This window comes from Antedon mediterranea, chromosome 5 (genome assembly GCF_964355755.1).
Source record: "Antedon mediterranea chromosome 5, ecAntMedi1.1, whole genome shotgun sequence".
Taxonomy (NCBI): domain Eukaryota; kingdom Metazoa; phylum Echinodermata; class Crinoidea; order Comatulida; family Antedonidae; genus Antedon; species Antedon mediterranea.
Genome location: NC_092674.1, coordinates 10608478 through 10628940, shown reverse-complemented (window position 1 = coordinate 10628940; position 20463 = coordinate 10608478). Strand labels below are relative to the sequence as shown.

At 33.9% G+C, this 20463-nt stretch overlaps 2 protein-coding genes across 3 annotated transcripts; one reads left to right on the top strand and one right to left on the bottom strand.

Annotated features, from left to right (window-relative positions):
* Window positions 1-1319: 1319 nt before the first annotated feature.
* On the bottom strand, window positions 1320-14624 carry LOC140049993 (sterol-4-alpha-carboxylate 3-dehydrogenase, decarboxylating-like). 2 transcript variants are annotated; one of them, XM_072094970.1, is made up of 8 exons: window positions 13974-14624; window positions 6002-6157; window positions 5595-5668; window positions 4338-4410; window positions 3497-3625; window positions 2678-2820; window positions 2358-2460; window positions 1320-1971 (listed from the first exon to the last, which is right to left on the bottom strand). In XM_072094970.1, exons 1-8 carry the CDS (start codon window positions 14052-14054, stop codon window positions 1636-1638), a joined length of 1095 nt encoding a protein of 364 aa, XP_071951071.1. In that variant the 5' UTR covers window positions 14055-14624; the 3' UTR covers window positions 1320-1635. The 2 variants fall into 2 exon arrangements, with proteins under 2 accessions (XP_071951071.1, XP_071951073.1); XM_072094972.1 differs by lacking the exon at window positions 13974-14624 and adding an exon at window positions 6990-7076.
* Window positions 7433-20214, top strand: LOC140049994 (uncharacterized). Its single transcript, XM_072094973.1, has 5 exons — window positions 7433-7543; window positions 15745-15900; window positions 16154-16282; window positions 16937-17074; window positions 18033-20214. The coding sequence occupies exons 1-5, from the start codon at window positions 7535-7537 to the stop codon at window positions 18120-18122; spliced, it is 522 nt and encodes a 173-aa protein (XP_071951074.1). The 5' UTR covers window positions 7433-7534; the 3' UTR covers window positions 18123-20214.
* Window positions 20215-20463: the final 249 nt, after the last annotated feature.

The window sequence follows — 20463 nt, the reverse complement described above, 5'->3', positions numbered from 1 at the left end:
TTATTGGGGTATTTTAAAAGGAGAAAGACAAATCTATTGTAGCTTTACGACGTAGTCCTACGTATCCTTATTTAGCTTGAATATATTTGATTTACAGCACTGGGGGCTAACAACATTCCTCGAATGTAACGTTCGATATTTCTACGAACTTACATACATCTACTATCGTTAATTTTACCCTTTCACCGTGTAATAAAACGACAATAAAATGTGAATAATGTAACCAATGGAGCAATAGTCGCTTCATATTATATCGCTTGAAATGATGACGTAATTGGGACTTTCCCCTTTTCTGACCTATTTTAATAGTACTGCAGTGAGTTGTGGCGCTCTCTACTTTTTTTATATCACAAAATAAGGAGTTATGGTCTTTTATGAATCTGTATCTATATTCTGTATTTATGTCGTATATATTTCTATATAGAAGTATTTTAATAGGCACTGGCTATCTATAAATTTGTCGTCAATCTGACGATTATGTTGGCTCAATTGGAAATATATGAGTGATCATTTAATCTTCAGGCTAACTTTAGATTGAACTTTGTAGAAGATGGGAAGACTATTAATTATAGCGTTAGCCTACGCAAACAAATAGTTAATTAACACAATTCGCGTCGATTTCCAGGGAATATAAAGCTTGTTGAAAGAGTGTGGAATAAATCTTTAATTTAAGATTGATGTAAAATAAATACTAACATACTTAGTATTTGAACTGAGTTGAAAGAATATGTTCCTCGTTGTGGACACGTTTCTGCTGGCAAAACAAATACCGTTATTGCAAAATACGGTATTTTAAATCAGAAACAAGCCAATAAGAACCGATTTTTAAAAGTGGTTTTAAAAACTGATTCTAGTCTCTGTGTCGCCAAAAACCGGTTAAAAAACTCTTGGAGCAATTTTGATCTGTAACGAGATCTTTGAAAGAAAAGCGTTATTTTAGTGGTTTTTTTTTAGTAGAAACAGGCCCTTATTGTACAGTAGATGCAAATAAAACAATTCTCGCTTATTAAAATAGAACAACAATATATAATATGTAAGTTTGTTTAATCAAGTACTGTTGGCATTGAATATTAATAAAATACTGTTCGACAAAAAAATTACTTTATTTTAAAAATAAATTATTATAAATTATATATCTTGCAGGAATACATAATACATTTGTATTTCATTTTAGATAAGATTGTTTAAAATATGTAATAAATATCAAGAATTAAATAATCGAAACAATTAATCTAATATACTATTTTACAGTAATACATATATATTTCATTTTAGATTACATTTAATTACAATTGTTAAAAAAATATATATAGGCCTAAACTTCACTAATTACGAATAGGAAAAAATGCTGTTGTACACACGAACACAAACATGTTTGTTCGATATACATGCAACCAATCACAATAATTAATTGTAAAATAATTAATTTGCATAATTAATTTAATATACTGTATTGTAGTACTGTAGTACATAGTTTAAATTGGAATCAATTTTTCGGGAAACCTCTATTAAGGGGACACTTTCTGAAACAAACAAGAGGAAATATATGTTTTAACACTATGGCCAAACCTGAAAGTGTCACCTTAATACAGGTTGTACTTTATTAGAGAATGAATGATGCAAAACTGTGCGTGTTCATATATTCTTGTTTCTTAGGTGTTCATAATATGCTACTGTTGTTTTCAAAGCATCTTTCATTGAAATCAATGGAGCATAATCCAATTCTTTTTTTGCACGTTCACAGCTATAGAAATGATGCGTACCCGCATATGCTATCCGTACTGGTGTGAACGTAAGCTTGAGGTCCATTACTGGTCGTAATATGAAGCTTAAAAACTGGACGAGCATCGCAAGGTAGTAGAGGAAGAAGTACGGAATGTGATATTTTGGAGGTTCGTAGTTTAACGCAATCAGAATTTGTGACATGAAATCCCAGAATCCTATTGGTTCATCGTTTGTGATATGGTATGCCTAAATAAAATTGTAAAAACATTAAAAAAATCAATCAAAATAAGTTTAAGAACAAATTGAATACAATTCAATCAATACTGTAAAGCTTGGTTCCCACTATAATTCAATGCAGGTACAAGTTGCTTGTGATTGGTCAACTAGCTTGTGTTGCTCTTAAATCTTTGGTTGCCTAGTGGAAACCAACCTTCACAATCTAAAAACCTGGACCCAAAGATTTCACAGGTTAAAAATGTCTCATATTTGGGGAGTGTTCTTTATCTTTGTGTCAAACATGCCAGTTAAAGATCTAATTTCGAGGGGGAGTGGGTGGGTTGAGAGGAATGGTTGGATGAGGTCAAGGGGTTAATTGTATGTTTGTATGGAACCCACAATAAAATTATTGTTACCTTTCCACTATTTTTGTTACTCTTGTCCAAATTCTTAGCAGCCAGTATGTGACCATGTACAACATTTTCAACATAAGTAAAATCCACAAGGTTCTTGCCATTTCTGTAAAGAACAATGCTATGCTCGTATAAATTTTATTCCAAAAAGTAAACTTTTTAAATATAACAATAATTGCTTGATAAAACTACTATCTAGTTCCCATTCAGTTTCAAATTCATTGACAAAATGTTTGCAAGATATAGGCGTGTCCATATATATGTTCAATGCTTTGTTCACTTTGTACAGATAAACACATTTATTTTTATTAGCGGCCATTTACCCTATTGCAAATTTTAGTTTTCCCTGCTTAGCTGTTTTTACTATAGTTGGAACCAATAACGGATCTCTAGGTCCAAAAATGCCATGTGGACGAATGGCAATGGTCAAAAAATCATTGCTCGGATCACTGGCCTCTAAAACAATCTGAAAAATAATGAAAATTATGACACTAATAAGAATAACTGAAATTGAATTGAACAGTCAACTCTCCCAATAACAAACATACTTAATTATTGGGCTGGCCTACAGTGTGTAGATCTTGTATTTTTGAATGCATAACATCTGTGTACCTATTGGAAACTTATACATTTTTATTTCCACACGATTCTTATGTTGAGCCGAGTGGAGTTACTTTAACTATCTTGAATCGCCTCAAGTTCGGCGCTTGAACCAACACTGAAATGCAATGGCCCAGAAACCCTAATGCAGTTGTTAATTGTATGACCAACTATATGACCCCCGAGAGAGGTGCGTCATGGGTTCATCATTTACAAATAATTATTGACACATGAGTACATAAAAAAACCTAGATGGTCTGTCACATCAATGAACAATGATGTGTCAATGTCAGTTACTTTACCACCCACCATATCATGAACAACATGGTCAAAGTGTGTCAAAACGGGTGCGTCGTGGTCACCTAAAGATAAGTAATATTTTTTACGCACGGGTTAGTCATGGTATTCATAAGGTATGACGCACATCGGACAAATGACGCACCTCTCCCGGGGGTCGTATGGTGGGTCATACAATTGACTTTTTTCTTTTCAATACCTAATCACATTTAGTATAAAATAGTATAAAACAATTTGTTACATACTTGTTCTTGCATTATTTTTGTTTCCGTATAATAATCCATTGGTTTTCTTGCATATGGCAAATCCTCTGTTGCAGCCTTTAGGTCAACGCCCTCAAACAAAACACTACCTGAACTTGTCAACACTAGCCTCTACAATCATCAGTATAACAAATCATTAAAGTCATATTTTTCCCAAAATTTTAAGGCAGAAATGATGAGCGAGTGAGTGGCCGAGCGGTTAAGACAGTGGAACCGTAATTACGTAGCCATAACATCGGCAGGGGTTCGAGGCTCACTCACTCCATGGTTCTGGTGGTAGAACGAGTCTTCTCGGATAAGGACTATAAACCGTAGGTCCAGTGTACACATCTAGCTCGTGTGCACTTCAAAGAACCTAGTACATCTTTCGAGACGAGTAGGGGTTATCCCGGTGTATTAGTACATCATAGCCACTGATCACCAACTGGGCCCTCTGGGAGACCAGTCTTTGACTGAAGAGGTTACCCAGTATAAATATATATTTCAATTTCAATTTGAATAATGCATGAAATTTAATTATGGCATAAAGTAAGACCTTAGAGATAGAGGGCGACTATGTAAGCATAGACACAATCAAATCTATTTTTTACAAGCCGTGTGGGACTGAAATGGTCGGTGTTTTGGTTGCCTTTTACTCGGAAGACAAGGGTTTGAAACCCAACGATATGTTTTTATTTTACAGCGGGCATATGTTATATTTAGGGTACAGGTTAGCTAGCTAGCAATTTTTTTTCACCAAAGAAAATAATGACTGCATGTTGGTGTGCATACAAAGTAACATGGTACCGTAATTTAAAATATTTTGTTATAAGACACTAAGTACCTTGACAGATGCTGTTTTGCACGATTTAACAACATTTCTAGTGCCTTCCACATTCACCTTGTAGAAAAGTTCTCTGAAAAGAAGTAATTAAATGCAGAGATTAGAATGACCCCTAGATAATTATTCCGATACAATGTACAGTAACAATAACATGATTATTTAAACCTGTTTAATCATGATACCTCAGTGATTCAATGGTTAAGACATTCTCCCTGTTAGTGAGCGCTCCAAGACAGTTTATCACACAATCAATACCGTAAAACATCAAAAAGAAGCAAATGGTCGTCTTCTTTTTGTATCTTTTAATTGTTTTTTTTTTTTATTCAACTTCTCACTAAGATGTACATCCAAAGAAAAAGACATACAGTAACACACATTTAGTGAAGGATGGGACCAACAGGTGGTAAACACCTAAAACGGTCCCATCCCAAATGAGCCAAGCAGTTATGATCAGTGGCTGTGTGCGTACTAGTACACCGTGGTAACTAACCTCCTACTCGTCTCAAAAGTGCAAATGAGCTAGATGTGTAAAGTGGACATATGGTTTTAGTCTCTATCCGAGATAACACCAGAACCATGGAGCAAGTGAGTGTTATGGCTTTGTAATGACAATTATTGCTTGGCCCTCACTCGCTCATAAAATACCTAATCATAAAATATCTAGTGTATTTAAATTTATCAATGACTGTACATCTGTGTGTACCTTACCTTAGAGGGCAATGTTTTTATTTTCATATTGCATTTTCTCGAGAGCTACTTGTCCAAAAAACTTCATTTTTGTACAAGACCCAAGAGTTATAATTTGTGATTTGTAATTTTAAAACATATTTTTATTTAATGTGCACGTTTTTTTTTATGCGAGTAGTTTAAAAACCCTATTTCTTTTCAAATTCACTCGTTCGATTTTTGCGTTGCTGTTCTATTGTTAGTCAACTGAAGCTATTGTTAATTGAAAGGCTTGTTACATAACCCGATTACACCAAACTCGCATACACATGCTTGTAGTGAAATTAGCATAAATCACAAACAGTATTAAGACACACAAATATATATATATTTTTTTTAATCGGGGAGAAATCTTATGTAGGAGAATTTTACAGTAGGCGGAAGTATGCACTCTCGGAGTGGCTTTCTAGTTTGCTTGTGTGATACAGTTTAATTGATAGTATAATTATGCGATAATAAATTTTAAGTTTATCGGCACTATGGCTATAAAATATGTATATCAGATAAAAACTTAGTGTGCAGCAGTCTTACTTGTTTTGGCATGCTGATGATGGAGATGCACAATGAAAGACAAGATCAACACCTTCTAAGGCTGGGAGCAACTCCTGAATTAAAAAAAAAAAGTCAAGTTAAATTCTTTATTCATCCCACATACTGTAGGGCAATTTCGAAAATATGTTTATTCTTAATATTTGTCAAGATACTTAATAATATTTAAATATGTTCACAGTAGCATACACTTTAGGTTATGTTTTTGTGTTTATAGTAGATTTTGTGCATTTTTTTCTTCCTTTGGGATGACTGAAACATGTTAGCGTTCTTCAGTTTGGGTTTATAAGCAATCATAGTTTATAAATCCACGATATAATTATGTGTGCCATAATTTTTTTATTCTTTATTAATCAGTCTCAAACAAATATCAAACAACAAATTAGCACCTCTGATTGACACAAATCCCCAACATAAAATTGAACAGCTTCATTATCAAAAGTTTGTTTGACATCAAATACTTTGACAATATAACCATCAGCCACAAGTCTCTCAACTAGATGCTGCCCAAGGAATCCACTTCCTCCTATCACAGTACATACAACCTATAGTAAATATATATATATATTATTATTAGTCGCATGTGAAAGATGGATTGTAACCTAGTCAATATAAAGTTGACTAGAATCGTTGTAATTGGCTGCCAACAAAAAGACCAGAAATGGGGAACAGGCTGGACACACAACAACCATTTCTGCATTTTTAATTTTTACCACATATCAGAATCACATCCTATACTGCACAGTCATAAAGTTAAATTACACTTTTGGTGCACCATTATTAACTTAATAATTGCTTAATAACAAGAAATATTTCTTACAAAAACGCTGCTTGACATTTTAAAATTAATCATTGTTCTTTCTTCAGATATATTTATGATTAATTATTAAAAAGATGTCCTTTAATCCCAAAAATACATACAAATCAAAGATAGTTCTTTAATTATGAATCACATGCCCATTTAAAAATGATCAATTTTGAACTTTAATTTTCTGTGTATGTGTGACCTCAACCTATATTAGGCATGCAACTGAATACCCATTAAGTGACTTCACGGTGGTACAAGTGACAAAATTCTTTCACAATCTGTTGATTCGCGTCAACCAATCAAAGGGAGAGAATCCAAAATCGTTCAACCGTGAGCCCTCATAGATTCTCTTTTCCCAGACGTTTTTTGGGTCCAGCAGCTGGGATCTATGAATTATAGACGAGTTTACAAAGTCGCAAAACTGTCGGCCTTAGATACTATAACTGCTGCTTGTTTTATATCTGAATGAGTAGTCCTCATGGGACGTAACTGGCTAGAGCAGCAGCGTGAAAATACCAACAATTAACGATATTTTAACTAATTTAATATTAATGAAGTAATACTAGTACCATTCTAAAAAGAGCAACCTTTAAACTCGACCCACAAACACCCTCTACTCTGCAAAAGTAGCGCAGATATAATTGATGAATACAAGAAACTAAACTGTGGAAAATGTGTTTTTGTGTTTAGCGCCACCAACTATTATAAGAATAGAAATTAATTAACATTATTTAATACAATACACTTATAATTAAAATATATATACATGTATTTGTATAATAAGTTATTTAAAAACTTAAATATATAACAAATTATTTTAGTTATATAAGTTGTTGATTTAAGTATAAATATGTGTAAGTATACAAATGATAATATTAAAGTTTTATTCTAATATTAAAGTAACAAACTGCTTGAGAAATTCAGTTTGGTTGGCCAATTTCTGAACACAACCAATTTTTTGTTCGTATGGACCAATAGTAAGACATGTTCAATCGCTTACATTTTCGAGGTAATTTTAATTAAATATCCCGCGATCACCCGTTTCGAAGCACAACAAACAAGAGAGAAAGACTAAACATATTTTTAAAACAGTTAATTTTGTTAGAATAATTATATGAACATGGTAAGTAATATAATTTGTTTTTAACAAGTAAAATCTAAGCGTTTATCTTTATATTCCAATATATCAAGGCCTTAGGTTTTAGGCTAATAATAAGAAGGCTAGCCTACTACTACTACTAGCCTAGCCTAGGCTTACTTAGGCCTAGGCTAGCCAAGCCTTGCAAAATGCTGCCTAGCCCTAGTAGGCCTAGCTAGGCTAGGCCTCACTACTACTACTTAGTACTAGTAGTAGGCCTAGCCTAGGCCTACTAGCTAGGAGGTAGCTAGGTTAGGCCTGCTAGGGCCTAGGGAAAATAGATCATTTCGGTAGGGTTTGAAATCGGTCGCGTTTCGAATCTGTCGCGTATATCTGGTTCTGGCATGCCAACAAATGAATGTGCCTGTTACGGGCTTCGCATGAGTCCGAGCGGTTTACTTATGTAGTCATATAGGAGAAACGTCCGAGCGGCTTAATATTTAAAGTTATCAGACAAAGATGAACATCAAAAATGCATTAAAGTTAAAATAAGTATATTTCTTTAATGAACAGGCCCTCTTGCTGACCTGTGTCTGTTCACCTTCATACCAAAACTAAAACTAAACTTAAAACATATCATCTTAACTATTTAAAAACCCCACTCTGACTTCTGATTGGCCAACAATATTCCAAGTAGTTTGATAAGTTAGCCTTTTTCAAAAATTGAGACAAAATTACCGTTAACTTTGTCTGGGGCTTTTTTCTAGGCCACATGGTACCATATGATATGTGTAACTGTAAGAGGAGTAACTAATAAAGGTTACTGGATAATAACCTCTTTAGCATGAGTTATTATCACACCCCCCTACTGAATAAAAGAGTGTGTCACTCTTCTAAAAATAGTATGTCCTTAACTACAGTACTTAATAACTAAACCAATATAATATGAGAATATAAAACTGAAATGTTCAAAGTAGTTTCAAATGTTTAGCTTGCAGTATTAAAATTAAAAATGCATTGTTTATAATTTTTACTGCTACATCATCAAAAATGTAAAGTTCATTGTTCAAGTTATTGTTCATCAATGGTATGGTGTCCACTGTGTTAAATTTAACTTCAAAATCATAAAGTGTTCTGCAGTTCTGCAAAAATCACGCTGTCAAAAGTAAAATATCAATCAAATTAATTACATAAAAGTTTTTCTTCAATGCTCCTCATTTCACTGTTGCACTGCTGTCAATCATAAATGTAAGAGTTCATAAACAGGTCACAGTGTTCAAAGTTTGTATAAAAGAAGATGATGGGGTTAATGGTCACATTCATAACATTCTATGGCAACAGTTCGAGATGCACTTTATGCTTAATTCTACATCTTAAATAATATAATATCATAATAAAGCTGTACTACAATACAGTAAAGTGTCTAATACCAAGTGTAAGTTGGTAGTACATATAACCTTCAATATTGTGAAGTGCTCTGGCCAATTGTTAGTTGGTGATGCTAAATATAATCTTTACTGACAATACAGATATTATAATTTTTTTTTTTTTTTTTTTTTTTTTTTTTTTTTAACCAATTTTACACAATTTTTATAATGGTCACAATATATATAGATTCTTTGTGAGAATCATTTCGTTTGTATCTTAATACTTAATTTTACTATATAAAGTGGGATTATTTGTGATAATCCTTATAACATACACATTTTGGTCTGATGAAGCTTGTGTACTCACTTAACTATAAATTAAAATAATGCGATGTACCGTATGTTCCCTGAATTACTAACATCGACGTGACAAACTGTCAGCATTGGTGTTTGTTATACCTTTGCGATATTGTATATCAAAAGTAAATTGTTGTAGAGTCATTGACCATCTCATTAGTCTATTATTTGAATGGCGGGTATTGTCAAGCCATTTCAACGCCTTGTGGTCAGTTATAACTGTAAATTTGTGCCCTTGTAAGTAATATCGTAACTTGTTAATTGACCATACTATAGCTAAACATTCTTGTTCAGCAACTGAATAATTTAACTCATTGGGCAACATCCTTCTACTAAGGTAAACAATAGGATGTTCATTACAATCAGTATCTAACTGGCTTAAAACAGCTCTGGACAATTCCTGTTTTCGATGCATCAGTTTGTAGTAAAAATGGTTTATCAAAGCTTGGTGCTCTTAAAATGGGGTGGGCAATAAGCTGAGATTTTAAATCTGTGAATGCTTTATCACACTCAGGCGTCCAATTTACTCTCTTAGGTTCGGCTTTTTTAGTCAAGTTTATCAAGGGTCTTGCTATGTCATCATAGTGTAGAATAAACTTCCTATAATACCCTGTCAATCCCAAAAATGACCTGACATTTTTCTTAGTTTGAGGGGTAGGGAATTTCTCTACCGACTCTATCTTATCTAACATAGGCTTTATTTGGCCATCCCCTATGGTATGTCCAAGGTAGTTTACAGTGCTGTTAGCAAATTTCGATTTAGATGGCTTAATAGTAAGACCAGCTTCTGAAATTTTACTTAATACAATATCTAAATGATTTAAATGATCTTGCCACGTATTAGAGAAAATCGCAATATCGTCAATATATTGTCTGCAAAATGCGGAACATCCCATCAACACAGTATCAACTAGCTTTTGAAATGTCGCACTAGAATTCATCATACCGAACGGCATGACCCTATATGCAAACTGCCCAAAAGGTGTCACAAATGCTGATTTTGCTTTTGCTTGCGGATCTAGAGGTACCTGATAAAATCCCTTAGTCAAATCTAGGGTTGAGATATATTTAGCTTTAGCTACTTCATCAAGTATCTGATCTATCCTAGGAATAGGATAAGGATCAAATTCAGTTATCTTGTTCAATGCACGGTAATCAGTGCACACGCGAATATCACCGTTAGGTTTTGGTACAACGACAATAGGAGATGCATATGCACTAGTTGACCTCTCAATGACCCCTAGACTCAACATACTGTCCACCTCTTCTTTGACTTTTGTCATCATTGAATGTGGTGTCCTGTAAGCACGTTGTCTGATTGGTGTTTCATGAGTAGTTTTTACTGTATGTGTAAGTACATTAGTTTTTCCAGGCACATCAGAAAATGCCTTAGTATGTTTCTTAAGTGTATTGGTTAGTTCCCGTTTTTGTTTTGTAGAAATGGAGTCTGCAATTTTTACATCTTTCCATGTTTGTGTTTGTTTATAGGATGGACCTATACTGTCATCAAGAAATTGTGTTTCGAGATCATAATCAACAGGCTGAACAAGTGATTCATTGCCTATTTCTTGAATTACCCCAGTTACACAGTAACATTGAGATATTTGCCGAGCGTCTTCTTGTGTGTACCATTTTTTGATTAAGTTAGCATGTATAATTCTATGAGATTTACGTTTATCAGGCATATGTATTTCATAATCCACCTCACCAACCTTTTTAGTGATTTTATATGGACCTTGCCATTTCGAATCCAACTTTCCCGCGCCTTCTGGGAGGAAAATTAAGACCTCTTCACCGACTTTATAGTGTATATCTTTTGCAGTTCTGTCGTAATAAGATTTCATTTTCTGTTGCTTTTTCTGTTTAGTGTGATTTGCACTAGCCATCCATTTAGTTAAGTTGTGAGCTATCCCTAACAAGTGTGAAGGTATGTCTGTTTGAGTGTTCTCGCCAAGGAATCCTTGCTTAATTAAGCTTAAGGGACCCCTTATTTGTCTACCATATAGTAAGTGAAATGGTGAATATCCTGTGAATTCACACGGTACTTCTCTATAAGAGAATAACAGCAATGGAATATACCTATCCCAGTTTTCTCGTTGGACATGAGACAGCGAATTTATCATAAGTTTCAGTGTACCTATAAAACGCTCCGTAAGTCCGTTAGTCTGTTGGTGATAAGGCGTAGTAGGAATTTTCTCAATTCCCAATTTTTTGCATAGTTCTACGATAATTTGAGACATGAAGTTGGTACCTTGGTCATGAATAATTTGACTAGGTAAACCCACTCTCGAAAATACAGTGATTAAACTCTGTGCTACAGTTACCGCGGTTTGATCGGGTATTGCAATGGCTTCTGGATATCTAGTTGCATAGTCGCACAATACTAAAAGATATCTATTTCCATCCTCTGTAACACAAAATGGACCTGCAATATCTATTCCAATTCTTTTAAACGGAATATCAATGATTGGTAATGGTCGCAATAGTTGTTTTTGTTTCTTTGTTTTTGTCAAATACTGACATTGAGGACATGTTTTACAATGTTCTCTAACTTGATGGTTTATTCCAGGCCAATAAAAATGTTGGGTTATCCTATCCTGTGTCTTTTGGACACCTAGATGTCCAGTTTTGTCATGAGCTATATTTATAATGTGTTCTCTGTACTCCTGTGGTACAACTATTTGGTCATCGATTTGTTTGCGGAAACGTGTCTGTGGTTGGCATTTTCTCATTATAATTCCATTTTCTTTATAAAACAGACATCTTGATCTTTTGTGCATGATTTATCTTTTACCTCACTTCGAATGAATTTCAATGTTTCATCTTTTTCTTGTAGTTTTATCAAGTCTTTAATGTCGCTGTGCAACAAGGATTTTGCCTCTGGTGTGTTTGGCAAATTGTAATCAAGTGATTCTTTGAAATTAAGTGCCACATTTTCTGATGTTGTTTGATTTTGTTCAAGATATTGTCTAATACAATCCTGAGCTTTTATTTCGGGCAATACACGAGTTTGTGCTCTAGTAACTACTAGTACATCTTTTGGTTTGTCCCATTTATTTTCTGGGTCTAGATCATTGCCCAATAGACCATCGCTACCAAGGCCTTCTATTACACCAACGATAACTTTGGTAGTAGGTATTTTTTCTGTGGTAATATGTACCTCAGCGGTAGGAATTTCTATGTTAGTGCGGCCTATGCCTCGGACTAAGGTATACGAACCTGTGAGACTCTTTTGGGGAATAAACTGTTTATCAATCAATGTAATTGACGATCCTGTGTCTCTCAAAAATGTTATGGCTTTACCCTCAAGTATACCATTAATTAAGAAAGCTTTGTTCAAAGGCTCAGTCTTTGATGAGCCACTATGCACCGTGATGCACTTTAAGGAATCGTGCGGTCGTTGATTTTTTTGTCTTTGATTTTGATTTTGCCGACCTTGTGTGTTGCTAAATCGGGGAGGTTGTTGAGGAATAAATGGCCTGTTTAATGAATTCAGATCTTGCTGATAGCTAGCATTAAAGTTTGGTCTGAATTGATGCTGATTTGGTGGATTTGTAGCCGGCCTGTTAAGTGCACTGTGATTTGGTGCAGAAGGAGGCGGGTTAAACCTTGGCCTGTTGTAAGTCGGTCTGTCAAACCTTGGTGGTTTGCTATTGTAGGGCTGCGGTCTGTAATGACTATTTGTGCCTATTTGCTTATTATTTAGCTTATGGCGTTGCCAATAATTAGGTATTATGCTGGCATACTCCTCCGCCTCTCTGGCAAAGTCAGCTGTATTTAATACTTTCTTTTGAAGTAAATGCTGGCGCATATCATTGGGAATGTTCTCTAAAACCTGTTCGCGTATTATTAATTGCGAAATACCTGCCGCATCATCAGCCGCAATGCCAGAGTATCTCACCCAACAATCAAAATTATGCCCAACCTTTGTAATGTAGGAACGTATGCTTTCATTGTCATTTCGCTTTAAGTTCCTAAATTTTTGTCTGTAATGTTCTGGGGTCAGTTGAAACACTTCCAGTATCGTACATTTTAGGGTTTCGTAATCAAAATTTACGTCCATGATGGTATTCATGGCGTCTCGAGCCTTTCCCTCAATGCATTGGGAGATGCGTCGAACCCAAGTGGATTCCTCCCATTGTTCCCTTTTAGCATAACTTTCGAATGCCGTAAAATAAGCGTCAGCATCGATATTATTAGTTAGTTTTTGTTTATATCGATCTATTTTTGTGGAGGCATATGAACTTGTGGTGCTATGACCATCATTACTCTCTCGTTGTATTTGAGCTCTTATAGTTTCAACATTTTCGTCTCGTGCTAATGTCTTATTTGCAATCTCTCTATCATATTCAATCTTTTTCCGTTCTAATTCTAACTTTTCTTTTTCCATTTCGATTTTTTGATAGGCCAACCAATCATGCATGTGCATCAAAATCATTTGACCCCCAATTTCTACAGAAATTTTATCAAGTACCATATCCGGAATGTCGGTCTCGTTACCAGTATTTTGAGTGGTTTCGGGTATATCTGGTACAACAGTACTATTTTGAGAAGCAGCCTGAGAAGTTTGTGCTTCATCGGTATTCATTATGGAACTTTGTTGAGATCTTAAGATCCTACTTGACTTATGTTTAGGCATTAATGTACTTATACAATATATAATGACTATGACTTAAGACGTAGTAAGATATATATAACAAAACTTAAACTATAGTGCATCACAAACTTTTACCACAAAATGAAAAATGTACCTTTAACTTGGAACTCGACATTGATGATATTGACAGAAAGTTTTCCTTCCCTTTATGTTTCTGGCATGAAAACAATGTCATCCACAATGTTGGTAAAGTCTTGTTTCAGATCAAAATTCAAGTCAAACAATCCATCAAAAAAAATTGTGAAGTGGTCCACCACAGCACAGTTCGTCTAATGTTAATAGTAACGGGTTAAAAACGTTTCCAGCACCGCTGCCACCATGTTACGGGCTTCGCATGAGTCCGAGCGGTTTACTTATGTAGTCATATAGGAGAAACGTCCGAGCGGCTTAATATTTAAAGTTATCAGACAAAGATGAACATCAAAAATGCATTAAAGTTAAAATAAGTATATTTCTTTAATGAACAGGCCCTCTTGCTGACCTGTGTCTGTTCACCTTCATACCAAAACTAAAACTAAACTTAAAACATATCATCTTAACTATTTAAAAACCCCACTCTGACTTCTGATTGGCCAACAATATTCCAAGTAGTTTGATAAGTTAGCCTTTTTCAAAAATTGAGACAAAATTACCGTTAACTTTGTCTGGGGCTTTTTTCTAGGCCACATGGTACCATATGATATGTGTAACTGTAAGAGGAGTAACTAAAGGTTACTGGATAATAACCTCTTTAGCATGAGTTATTATCACAGTGCCTTTCTTCTTATATATTAATTATTATGTAGGCCTAGGTAGGCCTCCTATATTTTTATTTGCTTATTCATCCCGCCAGGCAGGGTCGTTACGTACAAAACAGCCTCTGATTGAGCGAAAATTTACACACGTTTAATATCATATTGTCTCCAGTCAGTACTGCCGTAATCGATTGGTACAAGAAAACAATGGCTTACACAGTTCAGTAGAGTACTCTAACAAAACGGCGCTACTGCAGTTTCGCACCACACAGTTATATCTTCGATTTCTCACCTAAACTTTCCTTTTTCACACTTAATTTTTTTTAAATAACAATACTTTTCAAAACATCAAAACAATACTGAACTCGCTGTCAACACACTGCAAAATGTTCGCCATCTTATGTTATTTATCACTTAATTGCCAGAATATATGCTTCATTTTCTCCCAAAAATGTAGAAACTACAGAGGGCAGTGTTATAAAATCCGATTACACATATATAGGCCTATTTAGTTTTGAAAGGCAAGAAATGTTTTCAGCTGGCGAAATAGAGGTTAAATTAATATCTTATTATGAGTATTATTATTCATATTATTAATAGGTCCTATCAATGTTTTATGTACGGACTTGTATCGTCGCCATTTTGATATGTTCAGCTGGTTCTTTATTAAAACCACCACTCTTTGCAGTTTAAAAATAAAAACAGAAATAAAACATGCATTGATTTCTGGCAATTTCCTGATTCTAAAATGGCCACAGTTCGATCGAAGTATTCGCGGAAAATGAGCTGTTTTGAAAGGCATTTTTTATTGTGATAAAGGTAATATAACGGTGGCTAAATCATGGGAACATGTTACATAATGGCCCAAAATTTTATGATGTGGGCGTGAGAAAAAAACAAAACTCACTTCACAGTCACTCATCATCACTCACCGCTGCGCTGCGTTTTTAAATTGGGAAAAAGTACAGTAGCGACACCTAGACCTAGGCCCATTTCAATTATTAATTTAATCCTACCAAAGCCAAATAGTTATTTAACAAATGTATATTTTTATGTCAATAGTAAGTTTCTCTATTTTATTATGTTTTATTAAATTAACAATCCTAACAAGTTTTTAATAATTAAATACAGGCTTCGAGATATAACAAATCTGCTGCTGGCGGATCACAGAAGAAACGAACAGGGCCTAAACCAGAACTGACAGAAGAACAAAAGCAGGAAATTCGAGAAGCTTTTGACCTTTTTGATACAGAAGGAACTGGTACAATTGATTCAAAAGAATTAAAGGTAACGTTATTGTAAGAATATTTAATCCATCTCTTTCTTTTGTTAATCATGGATGAATAAAAATACATACTGTACTGATAATAATTTACAAAGAAATGTACGTAATTTTGCAGCAATCTCACCTCCATGCACGATATGCAGTCTCCCAATATATTTGGATCATCTCTCACTCTCTCCAACTAAGAAAAATAAATATTGTATGTATGTACTGTAAGTACAGCAACTTGTATTTTTTTTTTCAATATTGTTATAGGTTGCCATGCGAGCACTTGGATTTGAACCCAAAAAAGAAGAGATTAGAAAAATGATTCAAGATATTGACAAAGAGGGAACAGGCACAATTGATTTCAATGACTTTCTAACAATGATGACAACTAAAATGGTGAGTAAAATAGAGCCTACTGTAGGATAGGCATATTTCAACAGTAATTATTAAATTACTAGGCTAGCCCGATTAAATTAATAAGCCCTACCCTCCTAGACAAAAACAATACATCGACCATAACAATATTGTCCCAGTCGCTGTGAGTGATAAATCATGATATAGTACAGTAGTACAGTACATATAGTAGTAACACCCAAAATTACCTAAACAGGCTAAATAGTTTGTAATTTGTTGAAAAACAAATGTGCAAGCTATGTCTAGGCCTTATTCCGTTTGCTAGTTATTTGAACAGCACGTTCTTTAGCTGTTGGGCCTTGATGATTGGCTTGCTAACATGCTTTTTGATCGCATTATTTTAAACTAAAGGAAAACTTCAATACAGAAGGGTAAACTGTAAACCCATCATGCCTTATTATTTATATGGATCGTAAATGCATGTAATAAATGAAAATATACAAAAAGACGTAGATCTAGTCCTCCTCTTACCGTATCTGATGAATTGGGAAATCCCCCAAAAAATGTTAGCGGGTGGGATTTTTTTTTCCACCTGGGCGCTTGACCAGAAACAAGCTATATTTTTATTTTGTCCTAATATGTTTTTTATTATTATTGAGTATATTTTACTTTAAATTTACTAATTGGTTTATTTAGAGTGAAAAAGACTCAAAAGAAGAAATTTTGAAAGCATTTCGTTTGTTTGACGATGATGAAACCGGCAAGATATCCTTCAAGAATTTGAAGCGTGTAGCGAAGGAGCTTGGTGAAAATCTGACAGATGAGGAGTTACAGGTAATATAACTAATAACGTAAATACATGTATGGGTCAGTAATTACATGTATTGGGGTACGGGTCAGTAATGACATGTTATATGTATTTGTGACTGGGCAGTAATTACATGTATGACTTATTAATTACATGTACTGTATAAGTCAGTAATTACATGTACTGTATGGGTTAGTAATTACATGTATGGGTTAGTAATTAAAATAGACTTAAAAATGAGGCATGTACGAGTTGGTTGAGGTACGAGTTAGCCAAGTTGGGAATAGGTACGAGTTATTTTGGGTACGAGTTGACCACTTCTTGTCTAGTACTGTAAGACCAGACCTACTCTTCGCGATACATCTCGATAGCGCCCACACGTTGAGCCTTTAATTGAGTTTGCTAAGCTAGGCCTAAATGCTAAGCCTACATTTTAAAAGGTGTATACTGTATTTCTTTATGATTTAAGTCGTAGGCTACTACTACAAGTTACAATAATTATTATTATTTTATTAGTAAGAAAACGTATAAAACTATGTAGTATTCCAAATATGCTACCCTCTAATAATAATGGAACAATCCATTTGATGATCTGGGTTTTCTAGTTCCATTTTGGAACTAGAAAACTGAGTAATCAGGTCAGTAATTACATGTATTGGTCAATAATTACGTGTATTAGTCAGTAATTACATGTGTGGGTCAGTAATTACATGTTTGGGTCATTCCTAAGGTTTAACCATACCCAATTGCAACATTTTTTAAAACCGATCGGGCTATGTTACGGAAGGACCTTTTTTTGAGAACCACCCTTTTTTTATATGAAACAACATTTTTCTAAACTTTTTCGGTGCTTACATCAATTAAAAAAAAAAATAATGGATTGGAAGAACATTCAGTTTCTTAAGATATGCATATAAAAGAAATAGAGACTACTATTTAGTATAATGATTATACTAATACATATATGTACTGTTTTTTCTACAGGAAATGATTGATGAGGCGGACCGAGATAATGATGGTGAGATTAATGAAAGTGAATTTTTGCGTATCATGAAGAAGACGAGTTTATATTAACCACCAGTTTACATATTTTGTGTTTTCTTGTACAAGTTAAAGCTAGTGAATTGTCTGTCTTAAATTAACTCCTCACACACCTCCCTTCTCCTAAGACTAGTAAGCTTCCTATGTTATCATCTCTCTAAGTCAGGGCCCCCTTTCCTAGACCAGCAACCTCTCTGGAATAAAATCATCTCCAGGCCACCACCCCTTCCTCTGAAGATAACATTGCCCCAGCCCAGCTTCCTCCCTAAAATAATCTCGTCTAGCAACCCACCTAAGATAAAGAAAATAAAATAACCCTTAAAAGATTAGTTTTAGTTGGATAGTTGGCCTACCAGTGGTTTTAATAGGAAGGATAGTTGTCCTGGTAGGGTCTGGTCCTTTTTTATAATAATAGAGAGCTTTCGATTTGTGATAGTAGGATGCGTTTCCTTGCTTTCTAGCTTGATACAGTGTTGATGATTTGTAGACGACACATCACTTGACCTGATCTAGGCAGGTCGTCAAATCGAAAGCTTCCTAATAGTTAGAGAAGTTGAACACAGGTGTAGAATTAAATTTTCTACTAGGTTAAAATATCGGCGAAATTTGCCTTTCTATTTATAGTTTTGTATGTTTGATTTACTTTATTTATAAGATGTATGTGAGTAATGAATGTCCTATTTAATCGACATTGTGTGAATATCAATAATTTGCACAAAAATAGAAAAATTGGAAGTACATTAGTTGAAATGGAATATACATGTATTTATGTACCACATATGTGAATTCAATACCAAAATGCCTAGTCCATAATTATTCTGTACTTTGATATCTTTTAAAACCATTGTTTTCTTGTACAACTTGCCATCACAAAATGAGTATCAGATTCAAGTTTGGTTTCACTGAAATATGAAGAGCAATGAATATATTCTGTTGATCGTTTTATGCAATAGATTGTTAGTAAGATTAATAGATGGCACATTAACCACCCGGAAAATAACCAACCATAAAATAACCACCTATTTTGGACTTAGCATTGTTAGATTGGGGTGAATAAAAATCTTGGGTGTTTTTATGTAGCGCCAAACCTGGTTTAATCAATTAAATAAATAATATAGTGTACACGTAATCTTTTCCATTTAGATATTCAAAATCAATTAAATTAAACATTTTTATAAGAATAAAAGGGTATAAATACGAAGTATACAATGTAACTTAAGCTGAGCAAGCCAACACCCCAATATTGTCGGCCACTCCCAACCTAACAATGGCAGTCTGGGTGGCTAATGACTGATTTCCATACAATACCAGCTGGTGCTGAACTACATTGTTCTGTAATTCCAATTAAAACTACTTTAAATGTTATTGTTTGAAGGTTTGCATGGCGAAATCAGTGTGTTGATGTACTGTTTTCCGTACACCACGTAGGATATATTTAGTTCTAAAATAAACTGTTGAGTTTATTGACGTTTCAATCAATATACTCTGGAGTGAGGCCGATCAAAGTATATTGGTCGAAACGACGAAAACTCAACAGTTCTTTTCAGAACTAAATATATGTGGTGTACCGCAAACTTTATATATAAATATAATTTAAATGTTAATCTTAAATGGACATGTTTTTTTCTCATTTGATCCTCTCCATCCTCCAGGTATAAAGAAAAATACACCAGGAGTAAAATTAATCACCTGATTCCATAAGCTCCAATAACATTTAATAGACAATCCTTATATATTTAAATTGTTTCACCTCCAAATTCTTAATGTTCTTTATTTTTCTAAAAATAATATTCTTAATAAAACTAATGGTATAATGATTTATATGGCGAGTTTATTGAAACTTAAAATGAAGATTGAATTTTCCGAATCCATTCATAATTTCATTGTTATTCTGTATTCTGTGTTTGTAATATTATAGTAGACAAGTTGTATTTTATATAAATTGTTGTTAGATTGATTGTGTATACACTGTATATACTATACATTAAAATGTACGAAATAAAATAAATGAAACTTTGCGTTGTACAATTCCTGTAATTCTCTGTTATTATACTTCTTTATTGACAAGCTGGGAATGATGGGAATCAGGAAAATATCAAAAGAAAAACACTAATAATATTATCACCAACTTTTGAGAAATTTGAAACAGATTTTGACGATAATAAAAGTTTATTTGTTTAAATTAATAAAATATAATAATAATGGATCTATATGTTATTTATTACAGGTTAGCTTTGTGTGACTATCGTGTCCACCTTATTATTTTTCTCGCATTCATCATCAATATTTTTTAACAAACTGTATATAAAATGATTGAATGTAAGAACTTAGGTGCAAGTATATTTAATACAATATAGGTAGCCTTTTTTTTAAT

Excerpts from the sequence above, each read along its gene's own strand:
- LOC140049994 (XM_072094973.1), top strand. Across the intron at positions 16,283-16,936 it reads CAATGATGACAACTAAAATG|AGTGAAAAAGACTCAAAAGA; the intron begins GTGAGTAAAATA and ends TGGTTTATTTAG. Across the intron at positions 17,075-18,032 it reads TGACAGATGAGGAGTTACAG|GAAATGATTGATGAGGCGGA; the intron begins GTAATATAACTA and ends TTTTTTCTACAG.
- LOC140049993 (XM_072094970.1), bottom strand. The coding sequence starts at position 14,054 with ATGACATTGTTTTCATGCCAGAAACATAAAGGGAAGGAAAACTTTCTG. Across the intron at positions 4,411-5,594 it reads TCATCAGCATGCCAAAACAA|AGAACTTTTCTACAAGGTGA; the intron begins GTAAGACTGCTG and ends ACTTCTTTTCAG. Across the intron at positions 2,461-2,677 it reads AAACTAAAATTTGCAATAGG|AAATGGCAAGAACCTTGTGG; the intron begins GTAAATGGCCGC and ends TGTTCTTTACAG.